This window comes from Osmia lignaria, chromosome 3 (genome assembly GCF_051020975.1).
Source record: "Osmia lignaria lignaria isolate PbOS001 chromosome 3, iyOsmLign1, whole genome shotgun sequence".
Taxonomy (NCBI): Eukaryota; Metazoa; Arthropoda; class Insecta; order Hymenoptera; family Megachilidae; genus Osmia; species Osmia lignaria.
In genome coordinates, this window is record NC_135034.1 from 6310409 (window position 1) to 6325469 (window position 15061).

Consider the following 15061-nt stretch of genomic DNA (forward strand, 5'->3'; position numbering starts at 1 on the left):
CGTTTCCCACAATTTTTCTAATAATTCCACTAACAGCCGTTGATCGCATGGATATCATTTGAACGAAGAACAGCAGAACGGCCAATTTGAACCGTCGATAAATCGTCGTCCGACGTGCTGTTTAATATTGATGATTCGATCGGTCCCTGGCCCGGTCCGGCCCAGCAATAAGCCCCGCGATCTTTGAAGCGGGGTTCGTTACCGGTGGACGAGCGGGACGAGTTAATAAGGAGGATAGATTCACCCGAGGCGATCCCCTCGACTGTGGACGATGTTCCAAGGATACGGGGGAACGCCTCCGCGAACACGAAGAGTGCATTTGTTACAGAATCATTGTGCCTAGTCACGAGGTACTGGAACGAAAGCCAAGACAAATGGAAATACGTGTTCTACGCTCGGAGGACTGTGATTCACGAAGCGATTTCCACCAGCCACGCTAGAAGATAATCCAGAACACCCCGTAGCTTTTATATAACAAGGACCGGGATAACAAAACGGCTGGAGCCGCGATACAAGGCTGCCCCAGTCCGTGGATATCAATTATCCTGCTATTCGGAACAATTGGCCGAGCACCAGACCTCTCTCGAACTATCTAAATACTAATCGTCTGTCAGAACCCTCTTAATTATCCTCTTTTCATCCTATACACAAGTAAATCGAAGGAACGTCTAAGAGTACGTGTTCTGTACTTGTGCCTTCTTCTTCGTGGAAACTTACCCACGGATGTAATCGAGATGGCGCTGATTAAGCAAGTTACTCGTAATAAAAAGGAGGCCGCGAACGAGCTCGGCTTCCGGATGGTGGCTCGCGGAACGCGATGCCGGAAGCTAGAATCTCAGCTGGCGGGGGCCTTGAAGAGGGCCATAGAAGATCCCCTCGAGGGAACTCGTCGGCCAAGTTTCTCGCTCGTTTCGCCAGCAGACCGGTTGTGACGTAAAGGTCAGGGTTCCGTGTGCACACGACTTTTCCTGCGGGTGTAAACCAAGACAACGCCGCGCGAGAAGTTCACACGCCTTCTTCCAGCCTGATGTTCTTCGAATTATTTGCTTTTCCTACTGTTCGTGTCGTGCCAGCGGCACGAACGCTTCGCACGAGACAGTGTGTTCTCAACGAAGCGAAAGGTTGATCGATTAACTCGGAAGAGGAACGAGAGCAACAGCCAGGACGCCGCGAAACTTGATGCACGGAAGGAAGTCCGAGACAGATCTAACCCACGCGTCGAGGAAATCCCGGTCGAGGTGTCGTATGACATGTAAGGATTCCAGCTCCGTGGAAAGAGAGTTAAGCAACGTCGAACGGTATAACCAGGACGCGAGGCGACGCGACGCGTTCCTTCGGTGACCACGTTCTTAGAAGGACCAGTGTTCTCAAGTGACTCTGAAGAGAGAACAGTTTCACTATGCTGCACCGCATCGCGCCGGATGAAATCCCCTGTTCTTCTTCGAGTTTCTTTCGCTACGACCGCGGTTAGAGCATTAATCTTCGTAACAGTGCATCAACCCGTTCGCCAAGTGAACCGAAGCGCATTCCTCATTGTTAGCGAGAGCGCGCGTGCACGAATGCGCGGCGAATATCGACCGTTCGATCCTTCTTCGCTCGAGAATTATCGGTGTAAGAGAAGAACCGACGGTTCGAGGATCTTCTGGTAACCTTTTTGGTAATATCAGCCGTGAGAAGCGACGAGCGGAAAGGTCAGGTCGAAGGTTTGAACCCTCTGTTAGGCTCGATGACCTCGAACCGAGGTGTCTTTTAGCTGATCCTTCTAACGCGCCGTTATCGCGTTACCTTCCTTTCAGCCGAGCAATCTCGCGTTATTTACGCGATGCCGCAATTACCGGAAGGCACGCGGTACCACACGAACGTCCTTTGCTTCTATCTAGGCGCAGCTTCTCTACTTCCATGGAATCGTGCAAACAGACGACCGCCTGTACCGAAACTCTCTACTCCCGTTCCTTATCGTCGCTATCAATCACGGTAATTACACAAGGAAACTTCCATTCCGAACGTATAAATTAAAGATATACACGTTCGAAGCGATAACCAGCTTGTCGCTAACTAACTGCGACTATCGTAAGATACATAGTAGGTGCGCCGGGTGGATCGTTCAATCAAGAGCGGGAGTAAAAACGTAAAACAGGTAATGGGAAGAAAACGGTTGATCGCGCGAAAGATCGAAGAACCAAGGAGAAAAGGAAGAAGAGTTTTGAAAAGAAGCTGCTAGGATGTAGAAGATTGAGGGGAGCTGGTGTAGAGGAGCAAAAAGCGAGGGACAAGCAGAAGAAATGCAGGAAGTAGCTCGGCCGGTGAAGCAACGCGAGCAAAAGGTGCGCGGGAAACCGGTGACTCGCGTGCTTTCAGCTTGCACCAGCGAATTACTCGACCAACCGCGGCCAATCTTCAGCTTCGGATCCACTTTTAACGCTTTGACGAACCCATTCCATTTATTTACCGACACTACCTTCATCGCGATAACGAGCTATCCAACCACTAGCAAATAACGGCTCTTCCTATATGCTCTTCGTTTTAAGTTTACTCTAAATTATACGAGAAAATGCGAAGAATTTAAGAGGAAAAGCAAAGCCATTTAAAATTGACTATGAAAGTTTTAAGATTACAGGGAACGTATGGAAATGTGTTATTTCGCCGACAACCGAGTTATGCTTGCGGAACTTCGCTTGAAAAACCGTTTCAAATGCACGAATGTTCCATTCCTCCTGCGTGAGCGCGGAATTCATTAACACGTTGACTGCTTAGTATGGCATATACGATACACACACCTTGTTAAATATTTCGATACATTTACCGCTGAGATATTTTAGCGTCTATTCAGAGGTAGCTCTGTTCATTTATTCGTGGCAGAGGACGTTAATGATCATCGCGAGCAGTGAACAAGAATCGAAAGACACGATTCGTGCTCCGAATCCAATTAAGTTCCTAACCCGAGATTCGTTGCTTCTGTTACAGATGGGGTCGTCTGCGATCGGCACGATGGCGGCTGTGGCCACGAGCGTGACGTTGATGACCTTGATCTCCGTCTCTCAGGCAGCCCTGGGTGAGTACACCGTACGAGTAATTAATGTAACGACGATATTACCCGTGATAATCGAGAGACGCGTTTAACTTCCGTCCAGAAATACACTCGGAACAGGTCCTTCCAGTTGGTTTTTAAACCACCCCGTGATACCGTTTCAGCTAGGACAGCGTTCGAGAAGTTAACGGACTACGACTACCGTGGAACGACTTATTACAGCGTGAGGAACCTGTCCTTGTACGAGTGTCAGGGATGGTGCCGGGAAGAGGCTGAATGTCAGGCAGCGGCGTTCTCGTTCGTCGTAAATCCTCTGGCGCCGATGCAGGACACCCTGTGTCAGCTGCAGAACGAAACGGCCGCGACGAATCCCGCGGCCCAACCGCAAAGAGCCGCGAACATGTATTACATGACGAAGCTCCAAATCAGATCAGGTATGTGGATCAAATTGAAAATCGAGAGTTTTCCCTACGATCGTAATTTTTCCATAACACCGATCCCTCTCGCTCTCTCCATCGGGTTGTATTATCTCCGTACACCTGCTCGAGAGATTCGACCTTCGACAGCCTAAACGGTCCAGCATAATCGAGCCACCAGCACGACTTCGTTAATGAACGCTAATACCCCTAGCACCTCGCGCTGCACCCTGTCGTTAAAAACCCTTCCCTAGCCCGGTCGGAACAAAGACGAGGAGAGCGAGCAGGTCACAGAGAAATTCTGCAAGGGATGAAATGAGGATGGAAGAAGAAGGAAGAGAAGGCGCGGTAATCCTGGTTTAGGGGCGATAGAGTGGTGAAGGAGCAGGTAGACGTGCAAATAAACGGGGAAGCCGGTAGCTTCTTGTTCGAGAGGAAGCTTGTTTGATTTGGGCTGAGTTGTAAACGAACCTGATATCGTGGAAATGGTATTTGAACTGTTTTTCTAGCTGTGTGCAATAAACTTTTCCAATTTCCCGCATCGAGGCGCTTTGATATAAGGAATAAAAATTACATATTCGCACAGTGAATATATATTTTCACGGTTTGCAAGCTTTTCAAATCGATCGGCCCGAGTTCCCGTGACAAAAACACAAAGGGCGACCGATTCAAGGGACGGGGGAAAAGCGGTCACGGCTATTCACCGGTAAGAAAGTATACAATTTGCCAAAGAGAAGGTCCCAGGGCGGTGGCAAACAATGAAGGATCTGCTGGTACCCATCGGATGGTGCGAAGGGCGCTTTTAAACTATGGTTTTCGGCATAAACAGGTACCTGCAGGGTCGTGCCGAAGGTGTCGAAAGGATCCCAAGGGGGTCTAAGAAACCCCTAATATTGGTTTAACGAGCCTGCTGGTACCTTCGATCCTTCACACCTAACGCCGGTCGTTCGTAAAACCTTGGGTCACGCTTGAAAGGGCCCAACGAAGGACTTCGAGGAAGGTTTCCGTTTCCATGAAACGTTCGATCCGGGCACTCGTCCGGGCGTCTGGTTAAAAGTACAAGATCCTACTAAAAATAAGTTTCGTTTATTTCTTGCGAGATTGAACATTTGTCACTCTCAGCGACATGTTTTTCCGTTGCAAATTTTCACCCGACGCGTTTCCACCCTTAAAATAACTCGCAACAGACGAAACAGTATTCATCGTCATCGAGGTCTCGACTTGTCGGGAATTCGCATGGCCGCAGCAGTTCTTCAGGGTTTGCGCGTCGAAATTTGGCTCGCTCGAAATTTTACGTAATCCTCGTCCCGCCTTCTGCCGGTCGTTTTAATTCGAGAAATAAAACAGCCCGCGGCCGGTGATTAATTTTAGATGCTTCGCGAATCCAGGTGAAATATTTCCAGCGGACAGAAATCGCGGAACGCGCGAAAATGAGCAGGATATTTTTAAAAATTCTACGTATAGAATAATATCGATGAGGAGGAATTCGAAGGAACGATGGTGAATCATCGGTGTCGGTTCATTGGCACGATCTCGATGGACGTCGACATTAGCGCCGGTTTCGAGGGCGTAACAAAAGAAATTGGAACGCGATCCCCTGTCGTCGGGAAAGTATAGCCGTTTCTCGAGCCAAAGATCGGCGTGCTCGTGCGTCACGTCCCGATATGCCAAGTCACATGTTACCTTTGCTCGTGATTTTCGGCAACGACCTCGCATCCCCGTCCACGCGCGTTCACCGCGTTCGCGTGATCGGCCAACCGAAAAATTCGCCACACTTCCTCGGATTGACCGGATATATAACTGTTCCTCGATCGACGATCCATGGCTCGAATGTCTGCCTACGAATGCCGACCTTCTTTTTCGTCTTTCACGCCGTTCTGCCTTCCTCTCTCCATTCATTCTTTTTTACCGGTTATTTCGAGAGCCGGAGAATAGGAATTACCACATTTTACAGCTATCAGTCTTCGAGAAGAAAGAAACGAGGCGACCTTGAAAGCATGTTTTGTACTTGGTACAGGAGATACGGCATGTCCTTTTCAAATCTCGAAAGTCTGTAAAGCGTGGAAGCGTTAATCACCCATGGGTGACGCTTGAATTTCAATAGGAATCCATCAATCGTATTATTAGGAATTCTTTGATCTACCTAATTGGAAATATTTTGAAGATTTGCGAAGACAAAAGTAATTTGTTAATGAAATTTTCAACGGCTTTAGCGTGGCAGTCAAAGTGTTGAAAATGAGCAGGATCGCTAGCTCGATCGCTATCCACCTCGGACGGTGTATTAAATTTCTCGAGCGTTGGTACACAGGTGTTGGCATATATGAAACTCGGGTTGCATGCGCTAGCGTTTTACGTAACTGGTCACTCCCTTGCCTGCCGCGTACGCTTCGTCAGGTGTGCAAACGTCGCGTCTGCGGTCAGGCGTATCCACGTGCCATGTCCCTCTATAAACGAAAACATTTCGCGCGTCGTCGAATCATACGACCGCGATCAAGTCGCGTGCACGATGCTTTTTTTTCGAATCGAGAAGAAGATCGTTTATTCGTGAGAATAAAATGAACGTTTCCTTTCAGAAAACGTATGTCTCCGTCCGTGGTCGTTCGAACGAGTCCCGAACAAGATGATCCGCGGTCTGGACAACGCGTTGATCTACACGTCGACGAAAGAAGCTTGTTTAGCCGCTTGCTTGAACGAGCATCGTTTCACCTGTCGTTCCGTCGAGTACAATTACGTAACCCTGCAATGTCACCTGAGTGACTCGGATCGAAGAACGACAGGCCAGTACGTGCAATTCGTGGATGCCCAGGGTGTCGACTACTTCGAAAATTTATGCCTGAAAGGTAATAACAGGAGCGACGACGAGGAACCGCGTGCGAGCTTTTAAAAACGTCGATTACCATTTTCAGGAAAGGAAGCTTGCAAGTCGCAGAGAATCTATCAAATGCCTCGAATCGGCGTTGCCGATGACAAGGTTGCGCAGTACGCAGGATTGCATTATTACACGGACAAAGAGCTTCAGGTTCAGAGCGAATCAGCGTGCAGATTGGCATGCGAGATCGAGAACGAGTTCCTTTGCAGATCTTTCTTGTATCGAGGCGCTCCTCAGGGATCCGCCTATAACTGCCAGCTATTCCATCTTGACCATTGGACTCTTCCCGATGGCCCTTCCACCTACCTGAACGCGGAGCGTCCTCTGATCGATAACGGTGAAAGGGTTGGAACGTACTTCGAGAACTATTGTGAAAGTAAGACCCCGTCGCCTTTTCCCCCTGACTTTTCCTTCATTCTCTTTTCCGCGAGAATAAAGATCTGATTTACCCTGATATTTTCCCTCAGAGGGAACAGGTCCGGTCGCCGATCCGCTTCCGGTCGTTTTCGAAACCACGGAAGATCCTACGATAAACAATCTAACTAGGAACGATATCAACTGCGACAAAACTGGAACCTGCTACGATGGTACGTGTTTCCCCGTTAAACTTCGACGTTCTTTATTATCATAATCATAATCGTAGAAGATATGATTTCAGTGTCGGTGGACTGCAAAGACACTCGAATAGCCGTTCAGGTTCGCACAAACAAACCCTTCAACGGTCGCATTTACGCCCTGGGTCGTTCGGAGACTTGCAACATAGACGTTATCAACAGCGATCTCTTCAGGCTCGACTTAACCATGAGCGGTCAAGACTGTAACACTCAAAGCGTGGTACGTACACGATCTACGTAGATTCGTAGATCAAACGATCCCGCACTCTGGCCTCGTATCAGCTTGAGTCGTTAAATTCTGCTGAAACTGTCTGTTCACCATCGCAGCGTGACGGTTTTCAGACTGGAATCTATTCGAACACGGTCGTCCTTCAACACCATTCCGTGGTGATGACCAAGGCCGATAAGATTTACAAAGTGAAATGTACCTACGACATGTCGTCGAAGAACATCACCTTCGGAATGATGCCGATCAGGGACCCGGAAATGATCAGCATCACCAGCGCGCCGGAAGCCCCGCCGCCAAGGATCCGAATCCTCGACAGCAGGACCAGGGAAGTCGAGACTGTTCGCATAGGGGACAAACTCACCTTCAGAATCGAAATCCCGGAAGACAGTTAGTTCTTGCTCCAATGTCTTCATCCTCGTCTCTTATACGATTCATATTTATTCTATTCTATCTTTTCAGCTCCCTATGGAATATTTGCGCGAAGCTGCGTGGCTATGGCAAAAGACTCGAAGAGCACTTTCCAAATCATCGATGACGAGGGGTTAGTCACTTCGAATTCCAGACTTAAATCAAACTAAACAAGATTCGTTAATTATTCTCGGTTCTTTAGATGCCCTGTCGATCCATCAATCTTCCCCAGTTTCACCCCAGACGGAAACGCACTTCAGTCCGTCTACGAGGCATTCAGATTCACCGAATCTTACGGCGTGATCTTTCAGTGTAACGTCAAGTATTGTCTAGGACCCTGCGAGCCGGTAATATAACGAACTGCAAAGCGATTTACGTCGTTTTCCTGTACAAGATACGAAGAAATGCGTTTAATTGCAGGCTGTCTGCGAATGGGGACGAGAATCGGTTGAATCGTGGGGTAAGAGACGTCGAAGAAGCATTACAAACGCCACGGAGGAGAAAGCAGAGGACATGACGTTGTCGCAAGAAATTCTGGTTCTCGATTTTGGAGACGAGAAACAGTCGGAGTTCCTGAAGAGCGACGCTAGCATAGACTTCAACGAAGCAGGTAATTGCTAATGGAAAACAGATTGGACGTCCACGTAAGGGTTCAGTTGGAAAATATCATAGCGCGTTTAACCATCGTGTAAATTACAACCTGTTCCAGATAAAACAGTGACCATAGTGGAACCATGTCCAACGAAGACATCCGTCTTGGTTCTGGGTGTGACGTGTGCTCTTTTGGTGCTCATCTACATTTCCACGATCTTCTGCTATTACATGAAGAAATGGTTGTCGCCCCGTAAAATGATGCCCTGAAATCTTTCCGTCCGCGACTCGATATCCGGTGAGGCGATGGAAGTAGCTGGAAGGAAAAACTCTTGGATCAAGTGCCTTGAAACAGAGCCGCGTACGCTCGCTCGTGGAAAAATTGCGACTTGTCTGCTGCCATTTGCAACATTACTCACGGTTCGCGTGAAACGTGCTTCCGGGAAGCAACGCGTCCGGTTTTTCCAAACGAGCCGCTGGCAATCGCTCGTCGAGACGATACGATTTCTGCTTTGTCGCGAGATTTCGCTCGTAATTCGAAAGGAACGCGTACTATTTTCGCGTCGAATTTAATTCTATCTTTTTGCTAACAATTCGCCTCTCGATCGAATCCCAACACAGATGCCCTGCTTAGCCTTCCGTGACTCTAAGACATAATTTAAAAAGCAAACTACCGCCGGGTGCGAGAAGGAAAATCAGGGGCATCACTAAAAAAAGAAAGCTTCGGTTCATTCGGAGATGTGTGCACGGCGAAAGTCACAAGTTGCCGATTGTGCAAGAAGTCGTGAAGGGGAATTCTTTTTCGTCGGCGATGTTAAAGCGCACTCATTATAGAACACTTTAAATACAATATAATTTTACACAGCGGCATTTAGCGGTGATCGCAGGTGACGATGAGAGTCACGTCGCGTGAACGCTTGTGCAACGCTCAGTTGAGGATCGATTTCGAATACGACGATAGGAAATAGGCGACGTATCGCTTTCAAGAATATCTTAACAGGACAACAGCTCTTATACATTTTAACACGGATCTTATTTTTTTTTTCTTTCTTTTTTTTACGTCTGATCATTCTACTCATTTTATGACAAAATACTTATCGTGCATATCGGATCTTCTCTAGATCGCAACGGGACGAAGATCGCAGGGATTTTGCGTGCAATATACAATTTCGTGGCGAGTCGCGGAACGTTTGATTTTCTCGAGGACGATGAAACGATCGGTTACGAAGAAACAACTTTTCTCCTCGTATCGAGAAAAATACATATTCATATCAATTGATATTAGATCGTTGCAGATGAAATGGCCGATTTATTCGGAAAACGTTTCATGGTTTATTTTGAACAGTCATTTTATACGAATCGGTAAGCTGAAACTTTAAACGTTAAGATTGAAACTGACGTGGTATAAATGTTATTTATTTTTATTTATTTACGAAATCGGTCATTTGTTATGCAACAATCCGATACATTCGACTTCCATTGCTTTCGACTGAACACGAATTGTTCCTCGATCCGCGAATCGCTGGGTTCTTTCTTTTTTTTTCTGTACGAACAACCAGGGATATCCTGACGACAAACGTTGTAATAAGTACACTTTTTATTTAAGGACATTTTTAGACACTGCTAACGGTCTTACTCCCTTAAAAGGGCTACTTCTGATCGGGTTGCAAAGAGAGCAAGGTGATACGAGCGACGCTATATCTATCCTCTTGCGTCGCTCAATATGAAAACCACCGCGGATCTTTCCAAATCGTTGCCGTCCGTGATAAATGGCCGCCCCCCCCCCCCCCCCCCCTTCCTCTCCCTTTTTCGATCACACGATCGTTCGCCACGGCCCTGCTCACCTTTTTCCGCGGAAATCGACTTGTAACCCGTATCAAGACTAGCGATATTTAAAGGTTCACGCTTCACTAACGTCTCTAACGATACAATTAGCGTTTAAGGTAGGAGATAAACGGAACAGCATGTAGGCATAGGTAAAGAAGGCGAGAGAGAGTAGTTTTCTTTCTTTTCTTTTTTTTTTTTTAATCACGAGAAACAATCTCGATTTTAATAACGGTGGTACTTTTATCCATATCGTTCGCTTTTCCACTCAACGGACGATTACAGTTATCAGGTGCATAGGATAAAGGTGGGAGATATGAACGTACACACTTTCATTCAAAATCATAGTTTTTTTATTGAGTGAAATTATTACACTTTCTACAGTAGTGGTCATTTGAATTAGCTTGTTAAATTAAAAGAATCACCCTTCGAGGGTGATCGCTTTCTCGTACTTAAAAAAAAAGGGGGGTAAAGGAGCAACAGTTGCAATAAATATAACCAGGTACTTAAAAAATTTACATTTATTCGTATCTTAGACTGTTTCTGACTGCATTTACATCGGTATGAAATGGATTCTGACAAGAAGAAATAAAACAAGTGTATATATAATTGGATTGCAGTAGGTGTTCAGAGTGGAGACACAACATACACGCATCAATATCACATGTATTTGTACTCTATTTATGTACGCGAATATTTTAATAATTAAACGAAGAACAATCTCGATAGCAACCTCTTCCCTACTCTTATTTTTCCTCGTCAGGCAATTGTGTTGCACCGAAATTGATAGCTGCATACCTGGTTGCCTACGCAAGGGTTAACGTGCCAATCATAGTGGCAATGAAATTCGTTCGAAAACATTATTGTAGATCGATTTTGCTGTACAGCCAGACACATAAACAAATTGTATCGATTGGTCAACAGCCAATACGCGTTTCAATCTTGTGATTAATTGATCTATGTATTGGGACGGGTATTAAAGATGCACGTGTTTGCGTTTATTATTGCTGCAAGTAATAATATGAATCACTTGATACGCTTACCGTCGATGAATAGTCAGTTGACTTTAGATAAAAACAATTGCAACACCTTCCTTTAAAAATAGATAGCCGTTGCAACTGGTCAGTGTATATTTTTATGCTCGCTTTGAAATGAATACAAATCAGTTCTTTTTCATCAATTTTTGATACGTATAAGAACATGTGTCTGGCGATGACGAATCATGCTTTAACGAGGTTTCAAAGGCTAGCGTTAATCGATAATAAATTCAACGAGCTTAACTGCTCCCGACCCTCGAAGACAACGGTTATCTGGACGATAAATATTTTCAGTCACTCGTTTTGCAATACCGACGGAACGACTGAATTATTTTATTGGTAAGAAATATCTGCGGCCGCATTTCATACCACGATAGATCTAACAATGAAAATCATTGATCCAAATATGTATTGTACATCTAACATTAATCGCTAACCGTCCTAATGGTATTTGAGTGTCGATAAAGCGAACCGCGGATAATACAGCACTTTTTAGCGGATCCTTAATTTTTTACCACTCGGTCGATAAAGTGAATCGCGGTAGTATACCTCGTCGGGGTCAGGGTGTTGACGCTACGTAACGATTTCGTGCTTGAATTCAAGGTTTCCGCAGAAACAGGGTGCGAAAGGATGTTTAGTAGTCGTTTCGAATTAACGTCATTCACCACCGTCGTTGTCTTTCATCGTGCCAAAAGGCGAAACGCATGGCAACCTCGTCAACCTCGATACGCCTTCGCCAATGATAAGATAAAGGTTAGCATGTGTGTATGTTATTCCGCGGTGCTGCGAACGTGGGCGTTGTTGCATTTCGCTTTATTTCTATGCACTTCGATCCTTGCGTTCGCTCTCGATAACGTTTCTTCTTTCTACGCCTTGCATTTTTCTTCGTGCCCATTCGTTCCCTCTCCTTTGCCACCTTCGTATCGCTGAAGAAAGCAAAAGAGAGGGACGGATAATTGTGCTACGCACGTATCGAAATCGTAGCTCGACGAAACGATGCTTTCGTTCCGCGAGGTTAGCCTCGGATTCGCAGGTATGCACAGGTATGCACGAGTAGGCGCCATCGTGTGACCGCCCACAGAGAGAAGGTATATTTCTGTATTCGTACGTGGGCAAACGAGCGATGCGACCAACTGTGACGCTTAACCTAAGTACGTAGTGTTCATTTTGTCCAAGAAGCTAGAAATGCTGTTCTATTTGCTAGACTTTTCTAATATTCTTTGATACAAAACGAAAATTTAGTACGAAACTAAAATCGACGTATAGAGTAATTACAAAGTGCTTTCACTCACGAGCTAGTCGTTAGTCATTAGTTATTTAAATTTTCTGCGGTTTCTTACGTATATAAATTACCATTTACCTATCCGATTAGATACAAAATGTAAATGCATACAGAGACATCACACACAGAGTAACGGAACGCTACACGCTGGTGCACGTGTGGCGCTCTCCCAGTTAGCATGTACATAAATAAACTTAGGTTATATAGCCGAGCCCGCGATTTCAGCGTGTGTCGTTCTTTACTCTGGACAAAAGAATGAATACGCACTCTCGAATCATTTTTCCGTACTGTGAACGACTGCTTATTATAGTTTAGAGCGCTTAAAAAAACTATGATCTAACGTTCGTTCTTCGCCGTTTCGATTGCCAATCCCCCCCAAGTATTGTATGGAAAAGATAATTGCAACGATCCATAGGTATTTAGATCGTTCGACGAAAACACAAAGATATGCGAGCAAAGTATAATTAGCTGAATGAAGCAACAATGCAAGCTTTGACAGCAGTCTACTTAAAACACATGTAACAAACTCGTGTCGTTTGTTGGATAGAAGCCAATAACACGAAAACTTTAACAATTTCAGAAGCAGACAAGATTCGATCAATCGGCTCGACGACCGCTGGTATCATAGGCGACCGCTAGTCTACCAAGAACCCCTGGACTTTGCTTCTACAAAACACGAGCAAACCAGACAAGGATAACGGAGAGGGCCGTCTAATGCACTTTTTCCCGGGAATCGCAACCGCTACGCCCTTTTCTTTTACATTCGCATTCTCACGTGCTCTGGTCGCACAAGTAAGGTAGGTAAGGGCCACAGGAGTAGTATGGCACAGGACTCAAAGGTGAGGTGTTGCAAGTCGTGGCAGTGGTAAATAGAAGTGCCCTGTCTCGCTTACTCTTACTCTCGACAGTAGGATTCTATGCTTCGATTGTCGTGTACCCACACATACCAGTAGGTTAAAAGAGAGCAAAGAAAGCGAAGGCTACGAAACCGAGGCGAACAAACATGGGGAAGAAAGAGAGAAAGAGAATGGTCGACGTACATCATTTGGGCGCCGAGAAGTCTGGCGCGACCAGGCCAAGCCAGGCCAGGCCAGAAGCGCGTCTCTGGTTACGCGACCATTTGGGGCGCCAACCATGGAACGTCGAGGAGAGAGAGAGGAGCAGGAGGTAACGCGGATAAAAGGGAAAAACCATAGGAGGGCAAAGAGAGAGAAAAAGAGGCCCCATGAGGGGTCAGTGGAGTCGTAGGTAGGCGTCCGAGTGCGAGCCTGAGCGCGGTAACGGGGAGGGGGGGATCGCGTAGGGTGGTGTATAGACGATGGAAAGGAGAAAGAAGAGACGCGAGGGGGGAAATAAGGGAAGGGGCCCCTGTAGGCTACATTCCAGCGGGACGCGAGTTTTCAAACATGGCTACCCACGTGAATGTAGGTCCACGACCGATCCTATAACACGCACACACTCGACCTTAGCAGCTACAAGCTCGTTTCATCTTTTTCTCTTTTTCGCGTTTCTCTCCGTTTCTCTTCAGTAATCTGCTCGAACGATTCCCTCCCATAGCTCCTTCCCCCTAATGCCTGCTCCGTCACACGCTTATACAGACACTAACCCACAGAATCCCCTTGCCCCTTTGCTCCATCAGGTTCTTCATCTCCTCTCCCCTCGCAACAACCCGGACGGCCCGGCCGACCGAGCTGGCGACACCCTGTCTGGCAAGACCGGCCGGCGGACAAAGGAGGGGGAGCCTGGCCGCTGCGTTGCCACGTCCTCGGACTTCGGGCTGCGCCTACCTTCGGCCCCAAGGACAAATCCGATGAACGTGCCAGCCGTCGTGGCGTACTTAGGCGACTGCCGGTCTGCTACCGCTACGGCGCTTTCCACACTCTTCCACACGATATGCCACTCGCCGCTTGCCACTTACCGATATTATTCGACGTCTACTCTTGTCTCTTGCCTCTTGCCTCTTGCTCTTACGCTTGTTACGCGAAAGTATAACAGCACAATTACGATCGCTGGATCGTGATTCAGTGTTGTTCAAGCAAAGATAACCATTATCATGATTTTTGATAAAGTCGAAACGAAATCCATTCGTTTAAAGATGGCCATGAGGAATACCTGAAGAATGAGCCATGCTCGTAAAACTATGCGAAGGTTAACTCGCGTTCAAAAGGCAGGTACCTTTCGTCACAACGTTTGCCGATCATCGGATGTATTTAAGAGGGACTTGGAGTCGGCACAATCGACGAAGCAAGAATAACCAGCGAGTTTCTTCGAAATGCAGTAGGGTGCTCCTTCGTGGAACCGCAAAAGAATCGGTCGGGTCTCAGTTTCTGCTGGTGGCGCAAATCGTGGAAATTTACGAGGCCTCGCTCGTTTCTTTCTGCGCGGCCACCTATCTCTCTCGTGTCTCAAAGCATGTATATACTAGCACTCGGCTTGCGTCATTGCTCGCAGGTCTTTCTGCGTCCGTATACGTTGCGGCCTACGTGCGGCTGAGCGACATGGCAACCGCGCGTATAGCTAAACATATTAACTGTCGGCTCACGCCACAAAAACAACATGATCTCATTCTACTATGTATATGCAGGGAACGTGCGATTTGCTAGCTCGCTTCGAAACCTCATTCAGTGATAACTGGAGGATAAAAGTTGCAAGAAACGAAAATAAGAAAGGCAAAGAGAGCAGGAAATAACTGACCGACGATGACTCGTAACGGTAAGCCGTCAGAATATGTTGGTAATAACCAGCAAGAACAATACAGATCGC

General features: G+C 46.7%; 1 protein-coding gene and 1 long non-coding RNA gene across 8 annotated transcripts in view; one reads left to right on the top strand and one right to left on the bottom strand.

The window, feature by feature from the left end:
* The window catches only part of tyn (trynity), an 86495-nt gene extending 76293 nt beyond the window's left edge, over nucleotides 1-10202 (top strand). For 4 of the 7 annotated variants that reach the window (XM_076693177.1, XM_034326364.2, XM_034326363.2 and 1 more), the window contains 11 exons: nucleotides 2965-3052; nucleotides 3193-3462; nucleotides 6018-6284; nucleotides 6351-6689; nucleotides 6781-6900; nucleotides 6957-7147; nucleotides 7255-7543; nucleotides 7616-7697; nucleotides 7767-7911; nucleotides 7985-8174; nucleotides 8274-10202. In XM_076693177.1, coding sequence (XP_076549292.1) covers nucleotides 2965-3052; nucleotides 3193-3462; nucleotides 6018-6284; nucleotides 6351-6689; nucleotides 6781-6900; nucleotides 6957-7147; nucleotides 7255-7543; nucleotides 7616-7697; nucleotides 7767-7911; nucleotides 7985-8174; nucleotides 8274-8425 — 2133 coding nt within the window. In that variant the 3' untranslated portion in view covers nucleotides 8426-10202. The remainder of the gene's footprint in view (nucleotides 1-2964; nucleotides 3053-3192; nucleotides 3463-6017; nucleotides 6285-6350; nucleotides 6690-6780; nucleotides 6901-6956; nucleotides 7148-7254; nucleotides 7544-7615; nucleotides 7698-7766; nucleotides 7912-7984; nucleotides 8175-8273) is intronic. The other 3 variants (XM_034326366.2, XM_034326365.2, XM_034326367.2) reach the window with 3 other exon arrangements.
* LOC117605265 (uncharacterized) lies at nucleotides 10155-14858 on the bottom strand. The gene is made up of 2 exons (XR_004581644.2): nucleotides 14474-14858; nucleotides 10155-14410 (listed from the first exon to the last, which is right to left on the bottom strand). It is a non-coding gene; the product is annotated as an uncharacterized LOC117605265 (long non-coding RNA).
* Nucleotides 14859-15061: the final 203 nt, after the last annotated feature.